The 14,679-nt window shown below is 39.0% G+C and overlaps 1 protein-coding gene across 3 annotated transcripts in view; it reads left to right on the top strand.

The window, feature by feature from the left end:
* Positions 1 to 9,960, top strand: part of LOC134337563 (uncharacterized) — a 136,114-nt gene extending 126,154 nt beyond the window's left edge. For all 3 annotated transcript variants that reach the window (XM_063032691.1, XM_063032690.1, XM_063032692.1), the window contains exons 3-4: positions 2,652 to 2,865; positions 6,795 to 9,960. In XM_063032691.1, the coding sequence (XP_062888761.1) occupies positions 2,652 to 2,865; positions 6,795 to 7,002 (422 nt within the window). In that variant the 3' untranslated portion in view covers positions 7,003 to 9,960. The remainder of the gene's footprint in view (positions 1 to 2,651; positions 2,866 to 6,794) is intronic.
* Positions 9,961 to 14,679: the final 4,719 nt, after the last annotated feature.

Genomic DNA, 14,679 nt, shown 5'->3' with positions numbered 1-14,679 from the left:
ACTCATTTTTCCATTTAAGTACTTGAGCAGAAATTGTAGATAGTAATATAAATATTTTATACATACATATAATGATTACTACTTTAAAGCATGTATTAATCTGCATATTTCTAACTAATTCTTCCAATAAATCACTGTGTAATGCCATTTCAGCCTACTACATTCCTCTCTTCGTAGAATTTAAATTCTGTTTTACTCCTACTCTGCGATCTTTTATTTTCCATTTTGCCTTTTACTGCCTTTCATTCTGTACATATCTTTTACCCTTGCATGGAAATCCCTGTAGATCTATCTCCATCTCTTTGTCCCTCCCTCCTGAAAAGATTTCACTCCTATTGCCTCCAAGCGCTTTTTTTTCCATATTTCCTACTTTATGGGAACACCTCGCAACAGTTAATTTAACATTTAAAGTTAATTGTTTAGACAACAGGACATTTTCTCCATTTCCTGATTTCCCAGCTCCAATGTATGATCAGATAACTTATCTTTCATTAGTTCCTATGAAGAATTTTCTACCATTGCACATACCTACACAAATCTTGAGAATGGACTGTCTTTCCGAAGTAATCCCTTTCATACCCACTGCATCAGGTGGCACACTAGCATAGTGCTTAGCTTAATCGCTTTACAGTACTGGTGATCACTGACTGTGGTTTGATTCCCGCCACTGCCTATAAGGAGTTTGTACATTCTCACCGTGACTGCATGGATTTCCTCCAAGTGCTCCGTTTTTCTCCCTCATTCCAAAGGTGTACGGATTAGTAAGGGTTGGTTAGTTGTGGGCATGCTATGTTGGTACAGGAAGCTGGACAACACTTGTGGGTAGCCCCCAGCACAATCCTCGCTGAAGTAATTTGACACGAAATGACAAGTTTCACTGTGTGGTTCAAAGTACATGTGACAAATAAAACTTCCTCTTCTTATCGTGTCCATGGACAGTCTAAACACGGCCGAGCCAGAACTGGACACATCTTTGTGCCTTGTTGTTGAATTTGGCAAGACCTGCAACAGTACAGGGTTCTTCTAGCAATAGTATTGCAAATAAAGCTAATCTTTAGCCAGTTTCAGACAAAATATACAATGACTTTGACTCCCTCAGTAACAGAGAACCATCTGTACATCTCCCACGGGACTTTGAGAAGACTTGAACTTCTAAATGTTTTCTCTGTTAAAACAGAAATAAATCAGAACTATTCCACAGAGACAGTAGTAGATAACCTTGGCCCTCAATGGATATTTAAGATGCCTTTCAAGAGTTCAATGTAATCCATCTGGTCCCAGGATCTTTGTTGTGCTTAATTAACTAATGTTTTAACTTCATATAAAGATTTTAGGTTGCTATATATGTCTTGGCAGTGAGGCTGGGACTGGCCAAATGAGTCACCTTTGAAATAATTATAAAATAAGATAATAATTACAAAATGACATTGCATCAGTGGACCTCCTTATCATCTAACTCAGGCAAGGTTTATAATAAAAATAGATTTTCCCAATCATGTTGCAAGTTAACTTAAGAATAACTGCTTATCTTGATACTATTTTTTCCTTCATTTCTAGGACTGGATATTCTGTGCAGAATAAAAAGCTCACAGCCTCTACTATTTGGGACAAAGGTAGCAGTAGCAGTGGAACACAAATTCCTCTGCAAGGCGCACACATTCTGATTCTGATACAATTCACTCTTTTAGGATTACATTTTAGGCATATCCTTCCCAGCACAATTTTGGGAGTGCTTTCACTTTATGCACTGTAATGAGTTCAGGAACAATTATTACCCTTTAACTATCAGGCTCCTGAACCGGTGTGGATAACTTCACTTACCTTAACTCTAACCTGATTCAGCAACCTATGGACTAACTTTCAAGGACTCTACAGCTTATGATTTCAGAATTGAATTATTAATTACTTTATTTATTTACTTTTTTATTGATTGATTGCACAATGTTTCCTTTATGCATTGGTTGCTTGTCAGTCTTTGTGTGTATTTTTTCATTGACTCTATTGTATTCCTTTGTTTTAGACCATAAGATATAGAAGCAGAATTTGGCCACTTAGCCCATTGAATCTGCTGCACCATTTCAGCATGGCTCTCCAGTTCCCTCTCAGCCCCAATCTCCTGCCTTCATACCCTGCCTCATCTAGAATCTATCAATGTCTGCCTTAAATACAACCAATGACTTGGCCTCCACAGCCACCTGTGGCAACCAGTTCCATAGATTCACCACTCCCTGGCTAAAGAAATTCCTGTTAATTTACTCCAAGAAAATTAATCTCCAGGCAGTATATGGTGACACACTTATTTTGATAATAAATTTACTTTGAACTTTGTAATAAATGTCTGATCGCCACTTTCTCAATGAAACTAGCTGCCTTGCTAATAATATCCACATTAACTGAGTCAATCAAGTTTTTTCTTGGAACATGTGATCAGATTAGCTTAATCCCTTCACATTGGCACAGCATGTTGAAAAATTATCGCTCTGCCTCATCTGAATAAATTTAATCTTCAACCAATGGACACAATCAAATCGATTATTAAATGATTTCTTACATTTTATAATGCGTGGTACCTTGAGTTGGAAATGTCAACTACTTTCAGGCATGCTTCTGCTGCTCCTTATCTGATTTTGATCTCATTTGATCTTTTCCAGGTGTTGTGATAGGTTCTCTGTCCCGGCTTTGCTCTACAGCCATCGATCCCTTGGACACTAATGTCCGAGCTGTTCTTATTCATCAGAGATACGTTGGCAATTCCATTGAACAGTTTGTAATCTACTTTCTCAACGTGGCTGTTATGGCAACCTATCTTCATCAGGAGCACCTGAAGATCATTCCCATACTATCTGGGCTCTTTGCAGTAGCCAGGTGATGACCAATGTGAAGTAGGCACTGCTGGTGTCGTTGTGAGTTTCTCTAAGGCTAGTGGTGGCCAAGTTCTCCCGGTGGACTGCCCAGTGTGAGTGAGAACACATTCCAGGATTTACTCAAGGGTTTATCTTTGCTTTGAGTCAAGTTCAACTACAGCAGCAAGACAAGTACCATCAGGTTCAAGGAATTGTGCAAATAATTTTAACCAGGTTTTAGAATCAGAATCAGGTTTAATATCATTGGCATATGTCGTGAAATTTGTTAACTTAGCAGAAGCAGTACAATGCAATATATCATAATATAGAAAAAAATTCAAATCAATTACAGCATATATATATTAAAAGTTAAAAATAGTGCAAAAACAGAAATAATATATATTTAAAAAGTGAGGTAGTGTTCATGGCTTCAATGTCCATTTAGGAATCAGATGATAGAGGGGAAGAGCTGCTCCTGAACCACTGAGAGTGTGCCTTCAGGCTTCTGTACCTCCTTTCTGAGGATAACAGTCTGAAGAATGCATATCCTGTTTGATGGGGGCCCTTAATAATGGGCGCTGCCTTTTTAAGGCATTGCTCCTTGAGGCTGTCTTGGACACTATGGAAGCTAGTACCCAAGATGGAGCTAATTTTACAACTTTCAGTAGCTTCTTTTGATCTTGTGCAGTAGCCCCCCCCCCACCCCCTGTCCTAATCACCATCCAGTAGGTTCTGCTGTGATGCCTTACACAATAATATTACATGAAGCTTGGAATTGTGACGATGACTGATTATTTTCCCTCTCAACCTAGTTCTCAGCCTTTTCCTTGTAACCTGCGACGCCTTTACTAATCAAGAACCCAATGAATCAGCCTCCACAGCCGTCTGTGACAATGAATTCCACAGATTCGCCACCCTCTGTCTAAAGACATTCCTTTCTCATTGAGATATACAAGCTTGTGACAGCTTTAATATTAGTTAAATAGAGGGGATCCATTCCAATCAGTAAAGAAGAAACTCTTCTATCAGCAGGGATGGTGCAGGGAATGATTTCGAAGTCTGAGCAAAAGATACAAATGGGGATATGAGATTTGTAATGACCTCAGACTCGTTGCCTATAAGTGAAATGGAAATAGAATCGATGCATCGTTTTAATGTATAGATGCTTGTAAGAGTTTGGAGAAGAGAGTGGGGCTGTGGAGCTAAGGGGTACGCTGGCCACTGATATGGATTCAATGGGCTGAATGGATTTCTTCTGCTTCATTACAATTCTCTAGATCTATAAATAGTAGTATGGCCTTCCTCCTGTTGATCCACTCATAAAGAAGAGCCACTTTCAATTAATTAGGGATAGTGATTACATCCATTCCCTGAATTCGACTCTGGCAACATGACTCCAAACTGACGGAACTTGACTCCATGTATCAGGGGCAGATCAGGTTGTGCCTCCCAAAAAAATTATAGGCCCCTGGGTACTAATCAGATCAGGTGAGCCAACTCTTTGTAACTAATGCACTGAAGCTCTGTACACTAAATTGGAGCCTGGCTGGCCCAAGTTCTTTGGAACCAATGTGGGATGGGTTAGAGTAAAAAAGGATAGATACTTCCACAGACTTGGGTCAGATTGGAATTGGCTGCAGTTGGATCAGGTTTTAATTTCATCCCCAAGCAGATTCTTACTCTGAATTGGTTAATCTGCCTGCTCTTAATAAGACCACTTTATATTAACTATAACGGAGTTTCAAAATAGATTTAGTTCTACTGCATCAATTTACTAGAATTGCTGCAAATGTTTGCAGCTTTATGATAAATCTACCTATCCCAAGCTGTAAATCTCAGCTTTACGCATTGTTTAAGAACCTAGAATACAGTATGGCACATTTGGATTCTGCTAACAGTAACTTTATAACCCACCCAGATGCATATAATGCCTGTTAATGGACACCTTGCATTTACACTCACACATCTACCTACTTAATGTGGAACCTGAAATAAACACAAACACTTACCCAACACACTACTAATCTTCTTAAATACACAAAGATCAATGAGGGAACATGAAAGATTGATTTATAGCAGTGCATTCTCAATTAAATATTCCTGATAATCTCAACACCGAGATACCAGTTAGCTTATACCCAACCAATAGTTATCTACTCCAAGTTTATATTCTCCATATTTTAAAATATTTATTAGTATGTATCTGTTCGCCTTTTATGTATTGCTTTTATTGTTTATTTGAGGCATGAAAAAATCCATTGTAATGATTACCATTTTTGCCTATTTCTAATTGCCCTTGAGATGGCAGTGGGAACTTTCCTTACAAAACCATTTCATTCCACCAGCTACGGTGCTCACACAGCACTGCAAGGCAGACAGTTCCACGAGTTTGACCAAACAATGATGAGAAACATCTAATTACAACTGAGCTGGTAGCACTTCCACTCACCAGCAACCCTCATTCTGTAGGTGTCATGAGTTTGGGAGGTGCTTTCGAAGAAGCCTCACTTGAGTTGCTGCAGTACATATTGCAGATGGCAAACATTTCAACCATGGTGCTCTGCTCATGGAAAATTTTATCAAGGGGGGGCTAAAAGTTTGAGTCTGCATTCGGGTTCAGAAGAATGAGGGGTGAACGTATTGAGACATATTAGAACTTGAGGGGCCACAGCAGTGTAGATGTTGGTATGCTTTAACAGTGGGGGAGTCTCAGATGAGGGGATATAACCACAAGGGGCTGGCCATTGAAGTATGGATTTAGATTAATTTCACTCACACAGGGGTTGGATCTCTGGAATTAGGGCTGTGAAGGCTAGATCGTTAGGAGGACTTAAGGTGGAGGTAGATAAATGTTTGTAAGATTTAATGCAATGGAAAAATAGCACAGAAGAGTAGTTGAGGCCAGCATTGATTAGCATGGATGTATTGAATGAAAGGCAGGCCACATGACCTACTCCTGCTCCTCATTTTTTTTGTGTTCTTGAATGCTCAGAACCATGGTTGGGGTGCTGATCAATTAGGTTGCTTTCCCTGGTTAGTGTGGGTCTATACCAATCCAGACATGTGTTATGTATTCCATAACACTTATGATTTGCGTCATATTAGGTGGTGGAAATATTCTGGGCTGTAAGTTGATGGGAATTTGACAAGTTCTGGGTAATGTACTCTATATTCCCATATATTCTTTAATATATTATATTACACAATTACTAGTTTACTAAGTGTTGGAAAAACTTTCTGTTTGTCACTTGGTTTTGAATATTTCTGTTTGTTCCCTCTTGATCTACCACCAGATTAAAGCGGGTTATATTCTTATAGACCCAAGAAAATCTGCAGATGCTGGAAAGCCAAAGCAACACACACAAAATGCTGGAGGAACTTAGCAGGCCAGGCAGCATCTATGGAAAAGAGCAAACAGTTGGTGTTTCTGGCTGAGACCCTTCATCGGGGGTTCTGGGTCTCGGCCCAAAACATCAACTCTTTTCCATAGATGCCGCCTGACCTGCTGAGTTCCTCCAGCATTTTGTGTGTATTGCCTTATATTCGTACAGTTTTATTCCAGTCAGACTAAATTGTATTAAAGAGAGTAACAATTTTCAGAATATTTCAGGAGCAGGAATCAGCTACATAGGCCTGCCCATTATTCTTAAAAAAGTGCAGATTGACATGCATTTGCCCAGAGTACACTCATGTCCATACATACAGTACACAGACATAAGCAAATGACATATTCAAAAGGAAAATATCATAGATACTGGAAGTCTGTAATAAAAACTCAAATGCTTGAAACACTCAGTTGGTCTTGCAAGGTCTTGGGAGCAAAAGAGATAACAAGTTGGGTCAATGTCCTTGCAATAAAACTATACGCATGCACTGACAAACAGACCTTGTCAAGCAATTTGTCAAAATTCCTGATTGTATGTAGTTTATAACTGATGCAATTTCTTGCAGGCTGCTATACTGGATTACGGCTGGATTGAGCAGCGCCTATCGTGGATTTGGATTTGGGCTGACATTTTTCCCAACCTTAGCGATGCTGGCCTACAATTGCTACTGTTTGTATGAACTGGGATTCGATCACTACTTCATCCCACTTGAGAGAGGAGGGCCCACACGAGCTCCTGCACCAAGACTGAGGTGGTGGGGCTTCGGGGGCTGAACACGCACACCACATCATGGCGGATTAGATTAGTATATTATATGAATACAAGCCTACAGAGAGTACTGAGAAATGATAGCACTATTAATTTTTGTGATTGCTCGTCGGAGTTTAAATTATGAGTATCGGATAGGTTGCAGTTTTGAGACTATCTTAACAAAAATTTAACTTACAGAAGTTTGGACTCTCAATATGTACTTTTAGTTGAGAACAGATGATTAATCTTTGTCCATACAAGTTTTGTGCCTGTCTAGACATAACACTAATGCCCTCTTTTGTATAATACAGTTCGCTTGTTCAGTTTTCTTGAACATCTTTCACATCCGACAGCTGGAGCCACTTAACTGTTCAAAGATATTTCTGACTGACAAATAAACTAAGGGTTATATTCAGGGTTGCTGTCCAGATTATATTACTCCTATTGCTTTCAAGAGACAGTTCCACAAATCTTGACAGTTAGCCACACAATTCTTTTGCATCAATCCAGAATTATCAGGTCTCTCTTCAAGTTAAGGATTTGTGAACTTCTTGGTCTCTGCTCTGACTACTACAGCCTTGCTTCAGAGACTGTTTAGGAAGCTCCACAGATATATCCTCTGCAGTATTTCAGAATCAGGATCAGGTTTAATACCAGCAGCATATGTCCTGAACTTTGCTGTTGTACAGAAGCAGTACATTACAATACACATAACAAAAAAATAACTAAATTACAACAAGTATGTATTAAAATTAAATAAACAGTGCAAACAGAGGGTTAAAAATACTGAGAAAGCATTCATAAGTTCATTATCCATTCAGAAATCTGATGGCAGAGGGGTAGAAGTTGTTCCTGAAATGTTGAGTGTGTGTCTTCAGGCTCCGGTACTGCCTCTTTGATGGTACCAGTGAGAAGAGGATCATCACCCATGTCCTGGGTGATGAGGGTCCTTAATGATGGATGCTGGCTTTTTGAGGCATCGCCTTTTGAAGGTGTCTTTGAGTTTACAACTTTCGGCAGCTTTTTCTGTTCCTGTGCAGTGACCCCTCCATACCAGATGGTGATGCACCCAATTAGAATGCTCTTCATGGTCTATCTGTAAAAACTTGCAAATATATTTGGCGACATACTAGATCTCCTCAAACTCCTAATGAAATATAGGATTTGTGAAATGGCAGTCTAAAACGTTGAGATTTAGCATTCAAGACATTGCTTATGCTTATAATGTTTTAGGTCAGGGACACTGCAATAAAAGGGAAGGCTGGAATTAAACAGAGATTACCATCAGAGATTTTCAGTATTTACTTGTGCATATATACTCAGGAAGCCCTTAACTGGATTATGATAACTCAGGGCTCTAATCGCTGTAAAATACAATGCATTGAGTGTACCACCATAAAGTTTCAAGTATTAGCTGACAGGAATATAATGATTTCAATAACCTCCGGTTTAGCATGCTGGAAAGAACCACCGTGAACTGGAACCTATGCAGAATTTATGACAAGATGTTGTCTTCTAACTAAAAACATCATAACCTACTGTTAAGATTTTCCAACAGCAGCAAATAATTGCCCATCATACTTGAATTAATAAAGGGAAGGTTTTTATTCTGATGAATACTGGAATACTTAGTGTAGAAAAGCACTCAATGTTCTGAACTTGGTCACATTTCTACCCTGTAGACTGATGGTGTTATAAATTCGGGGGTTTCCAAACTTTTTTATGCCTTGTAACAATATCATTAAGCTAGTGGTCTGTGGGCCCCAGGTTGGGAACCCCTCCACTAACCGATTATCAGTCAGGTTACTCCTATTAAGTGTTAATCTCATGAGGTTAAACTCTGAACCTGATTAGCACAAAAACTAAAATAAAGAATAATTGATATAAATTTGGAAGATGCAAGTCCATCGCTTCTGAAGTTTTCAGCTGCTTGGCAAGGGACCCATTACCAAGGAATATTTTGACAATATGCTATTACTTCAGGGGTTTGTTTAAGTTTTTTTGTGCTGGGTGGATGCACAAATATAATGTAAACCAGGCACACTGACATCATAGCATTCATACTGGTTATAATGAGGAAAATTTCATACTGGAATTCAGAAAGAGTTTGTCATCAATATTTCCTATGTACTGTAGTACGAAGCTACCTTTTTCCCTCAGAGGATAAGCTCACTTATAGCACAGGTACCTCCAGGCAAAGTCAAACAGAGACAACCTTCTCAGAATTTGACCTTCCTGTTGCAACCCACAGCCACCACATTTCATTCATTCCAAGTCCACAGAGATCTACCTTCACCTTGAAACTTACACATGGAGACAAAAATAACAGCATAGGACTTCACCCAATATGAAAGGGAAATGAAAAATATGAGACAGCGGTTAGCGAATGTCAAACCTGAATTTTCAAAGACTGAAGGTACTGCTGAAGGAAAGGCAGGGGAGAAATGAATGTCAAGACTTTACAAAACAATGGGTATCAAAGCAATAAATTTCAATTTTAAAGTGAGGAAGAAGGCTGTTTGCCAAAATTATTGATTTTGCATAAAATGTGCATAAAGCCAGTAGCACAATACATGTGGCTTACATTTCTTTGGAGGGTTTTTGTATGTATAGAAGTGAATTGTTTGTGATTTATTATAGTTCTAGTTTTAACTTAAGAAACTTAAAATCTATACTTATAAGTATAGAATTAGCCATTTTTATATGAAGGATTTAGTTACCCTTGCCTACATGGGACTTTGATTCAGCCATAAATTGTGTAGGGAAATTAGTAATGTATCTTAAATCCAAAGCCTCCAAGACTGTAAATATCTAATAAAGTAGTTGCATTTAATCTTGTCTAAAATTACACTATGTATTTTAAATGCCATTGTGCTACATATCCGAAAAACCATTAATGTTTATTAAATCTCCCAAAGGTCCCTTGAAAAAGTAATTTGTCTCCACTCTGTTGCGTTTCTCTTTCTTGCCTCTGGCCTGGTGCTGGGATGTTTCTGAAGCCTAGACTTGTCAGAATTAGAGGAAGATAGAGAGAATACACACAGGTTCTTTGGAGAACTTAATACGAAGAGTTGCACACTACCATTTCTTTTTTGGTGCTGGGTTTGAATCTACACCAGACCAGACACAGTGCTGGAAGAATGCATTTCCTACCATTTCATGGGCTGAATTTGCACTCCCTGAATTCTGACTGTAGACTTTCAGCAGACAGAGCAAACATAAAGCAAAGACTCATTAGTTAGCACATCTTAATAATCACTGATGTCAGAAAGTTAGCATGCATTTCCAGAGGGCTAGAACATAAAAACAAGGATGTAATGTTGTGGCTTTATAAGGCATTGATCAGATCGCATTTGGAGTATAGTGTGTTGTGAGCAGATTTGGGCCCCATACCCAAGGAAGAATGTGCTGGCGTCGTAGAGGGTCAAGAAGAGATTCATGAGAATTATCCCAGCAATGAAAGGGTTAACATACGAGGAGCATTTGATGGCTCAGAATCTATATTCGCAGGAGTTTAGAAGAATGAGGGAGGGTCACATTGAAACCTATTGAATATTGAAAGGGCTAGATTGAGTGGATGTGGAAAGGATGTTTCCTATAATGGGGGAATTCCAGGACCAGAGGGCACAATATCTGAATCGAGAGATGTCCCTTTAGAAAAGTGATGAGCTGGAATTTCTTTAGCCAGAGGGGTGAATCTGTGGAATTCATTTTCATAGATGGCTGTGGAGGATCAGTCATTGGGTATATTTAAAGTGGAGGTTGATAGGTTCTTTACAGGTAATGTCATCAAAGGTTACAGCGAGAAGGCAGGAGGATGGGGTTGAGGGGGGAAATAAATCATCCTCCAAAACTTAAGTTAATAAGATCAGCCATTACCTATCAGATAAGTGAGAGACTGGCAAATTCAGATGCTTTCCTGAAGTTGGAGCGTTGTGATATATTGGTTGGTTGGTTGGGTAACTCTCTTGCCTCCGGATCAGAAGGCTACATGTTCAATTCATGTTCTACAGCCTTGGAGAAAATCTAATCTGATATTCCACTGGACTGTTGAGAGAAAATTGCAGTTCATCATCGTCATCATGAAGAGGTGCTGCCCTGTGGATAAGAAATAAAATCAATAAAATTTACATCCTCGAGTTATGTAAAAGATTTAATATGGTAACAATGAAAGAAGGATTTTTTTTTCCCTCAGCAAATATCACAAAACAGATTGACAGCAGCGAGCAGACAACGGGCCTAGCTGTAAAAGAGACGGCTGTCACATTTTCCACAACTATAAAGTGACATTCTTAAAAAAAACTCCTTCACTAGCTGCAAAACATTTTAGTATATGCTGGAGCTGCAAGATGCTAAGAAACACATGCCCTTCTATTCTGTAAGATTTGAGATATTTAATAATGAACATATTACTTGAGTATGTACCAATGAAATTGCACATCCAAATTTTGATGTGTACTTCCTGTATTATTTCACCACAGTATTGTTCACCAAAAGTCTATTGGTAAGACATTTTCACAGAAATGTCCTTGCTCCAAGGTTGTTACTCCAGTTGCTAGCTGCAGAAACTATGTTTAGACACAAGCAGTCCAGATTATGCCAGTCTGCAACGTGAATGTGTATCATGTGGCAAGGTATAACTTGTTATACATATAACAATAAAGGAGGACATTTAACACATCAGATGCAGAGCCTGCAGAAGTCACAGGTAAGACCATAAGACATAGGAGCAGAATTAGGCCATCTGGCCCATCGAGTCTGCTCTGCCATTCAATCATGGTGATCCTTTTTTTTCCCCCCTCCTCAGGCCCAGTCCTTGGCCTTCTCCCCGTATCTTTTGATGCCATGTCCAAATCAAGAACCTATCAATCTCTGCCTTAAGTACACCCAACGACCTGGCCTCCACAGCTGCACATGGCAACAAATTTCTCCACATCTCTGTTTTGAAAGGGCACCTCTCTACCTTGAGGCTGTGCCCTCTTGTCCTAGACTCTCCCACCATGGGAAACATCCTTCCCACATCTACTCTGCCTAGGCCTTTCAATATTCAAAAGGTTTCAGAGATTCCACCCACCCATCCTTCTGAATTCCAGCGAGTACAGACCCAGAGCCATCAAACGTTCCTCATATAATAGCCCTTTCATTCCTGGAATCATCCTTGTGAACCTCCTCTGGACCCTCTCCAATGCCAGTATATCTTTTCTGTTCACAATACTCAAGGTGAGGCCTCACCAGTGCCTTATAAAGCCTCAGCTAAACAGCCTAAACTTGCCTTTGTTAAAAAATATTAAATTTGAAGGCAACCTTACAAACAGAATTCAAAGCTATTGCCATCTGCAATGCTGTTCCTCCAGAATTAACAGCTACAGTTTGTAGCCTCCAAAGTTAAAGGGATACTTTTTATACTGTCTCAGGTTGTATTAATCTTACTAATTTATCATACTCAAACAGACCCTGACTCAATAGAAATAAATGCATCTGGTTTTGTATTTAAGTACCTAAAGAAATGGAAAGAATATCCTCAGATATTCACAAGAACTGCTTGAGAGTTGCTCTCTCACTGCTGATTGGTCCTCATGCTGCCAAAGTTCACACCAGATTGACTGTCAGCATATCTATGAAATTGGCAATGTCCCACTTACAGCACAAGGCCCAGTCAAATTTTACCATTTAGCACATCCTTGTCAGGAGTATGACTTAAAATTGTCCAGATGGACTTCAATTTAATGATGAAATAACCACTTCGATCAAAGGTAAATCTGGAAAAAAAAATTCACCATCTACCTCCTAAACATAAATCTGTCATTTCTGTCTTATTTTCTCTCCACTTTCTGCATTTGCTTTTAGCTGTAAATGCAACTTTATTGCTTAATACAATGCAGATAAAAGTAGCTATAGTGATGTTAGAAGGCTCAAGAATTATTGCTATTAATTAATCTGTAATTTCCCATTTAATCCATAACTAGCAATGACTGAACTGGCTCCAAAAAATGCCATGACTTTTGCAAAGCAAGCATATTGATAAAACACCGGAAATTCAGCAGATGCTGGAAATCCAAAGGTTGATTGCAAATAATGATGAATCAATGAGCAAGAACACTACGGGTCAACTATAGTAATTCGATCACAAAGTTTTGAGTTTGAAATAAAATGAACAAGTGGGTTGCTAGCAGAGATACAGTAAGACTGAGTAGTAGTAATCTCTGTTTAATATGAACCATCTATTGTCCTTGTAAAGTCAGCGAGGTATGCAAATATGTTTTGGCTCCTCAGGTTATAAATAACCTTGCAGTTTTTTGTGGCTGACACTAACAACTTCTCGGGACTATTATGGCTTGCTTTTGAATGGAACAGCTGATACATTGTTCCTAAGTGAAAGTTCGCTACAAAGTATACACATTCAATAACCAAAGTACTGCCCAAGTTAATTCTGATCCAATATTAATTATTTGTGCTACTAGCAGAACAGGATGTCCATTAATCTTGTCAGTCTGTTGCAATTAACTCTTACGGGGCTGTGAGATAGAATTTATAACTTGGAACCTTTTATTCCATTCACCAATATTGCAGAGTGCCTTTGAAAATCTTCTCAATTATTTGTTACCAAAGCAGAAATGCTGCAGAGATAAAAGTCCATTTTCCCCCCATGGATTTTAATTAAGAGTGCGTAATTGCAATATATTGTCCCCTTTTTATGATAGGGTAAAGTACAGGGAAGTAGCTGCTCAAGATTATGATCCTTCCAAAGTATTTCACCTGATGAATAAGGTTTCAAATTATTCATGGCATTGAAAAATGCAATATTTTAATATGGTATCTGCTAAAATGGAATTAGTGTCTCACAGAAGCACTGTTGGGGGTGGGAAAGATTCTGCTGGGGGGACAAACAAAAAAAAAGCTGGAAAAATGGATAATCAACATTTCAGCTCAAGACCCTTCATCCGATTTTTGCTGCTCATTTTACATTCCAGATTCCAGCACCTGTAGCTCATTTCTCTAGTTCAGTCCTGACCATGCTACCTATTTACTGATGGAGGTTTTTCATTTGTTCAGATAGCAATGTCTCTTTAAAATTATGATAAGGTATTAAGATAATCAATTCCAATACTATTTAACAATTTCAATTCAGCTTTTTTTTTAAAAAAAGCATCAAATAAAACAGTTGTCAGGTATGGGTTCCTAAGTGGACCCGAACAACACTGGGCTCAAAACTAATCCCTGTAGCCCACTAATGGTCACAGGTCTCCAATCTAGATACTAACTCTTCAGGACCATCTCTCCACCCCACCCCCCTCTTCCCCCCAACACTGTCACCTTCCACCAAGTCAATTTTGTATCCAATTGGCTAGCTTAACCTAGATCCCATGTGATCCAACATTCCAGACTAGCCTGCCTTGCAGAACCTTGTCAGAGGCCTTACTACAAGTCCACTGACATTATCCACTGCCCTTTCAACCTTCTTGATTACCTCCTCAATCATATTTGAGGCACGATTTTCCATTCACAAAGCTATGTTGATATTCCTCATTGGTCCTTGCCTTTCCAAATGCTGGCAGATCTTGCTCCTTAGAATCCTACCCATTGATGTTAGTCTCACCAGTTCAGTGATCTTTTTCCCCCTGACAGTCCTTAAATAAGGGCACAACATGAACCCTTCCAGTACTTCACCCATGGCTGATTATAATGCAAATATTTCTGCC

This window comes from Mobula hypostoma, chromosome 24 (genome assembly GCF_963921235.1).
Source record: "Mobula hypostoma chromosome 24, sMobHyp1.1, whole genome shotgun sequence".
NCBI lineage: Eukaryota > Metazoa > Chordata > Chondrichthyes > Myliobatiformes > Myliobatidae > Mobula > Mobula hypostoma.
The sequence above is the reverse complement of the archived record's forward strand: the minus strand, read 5'-3'. Positions and strand labels throughout refer to the sequence as shown.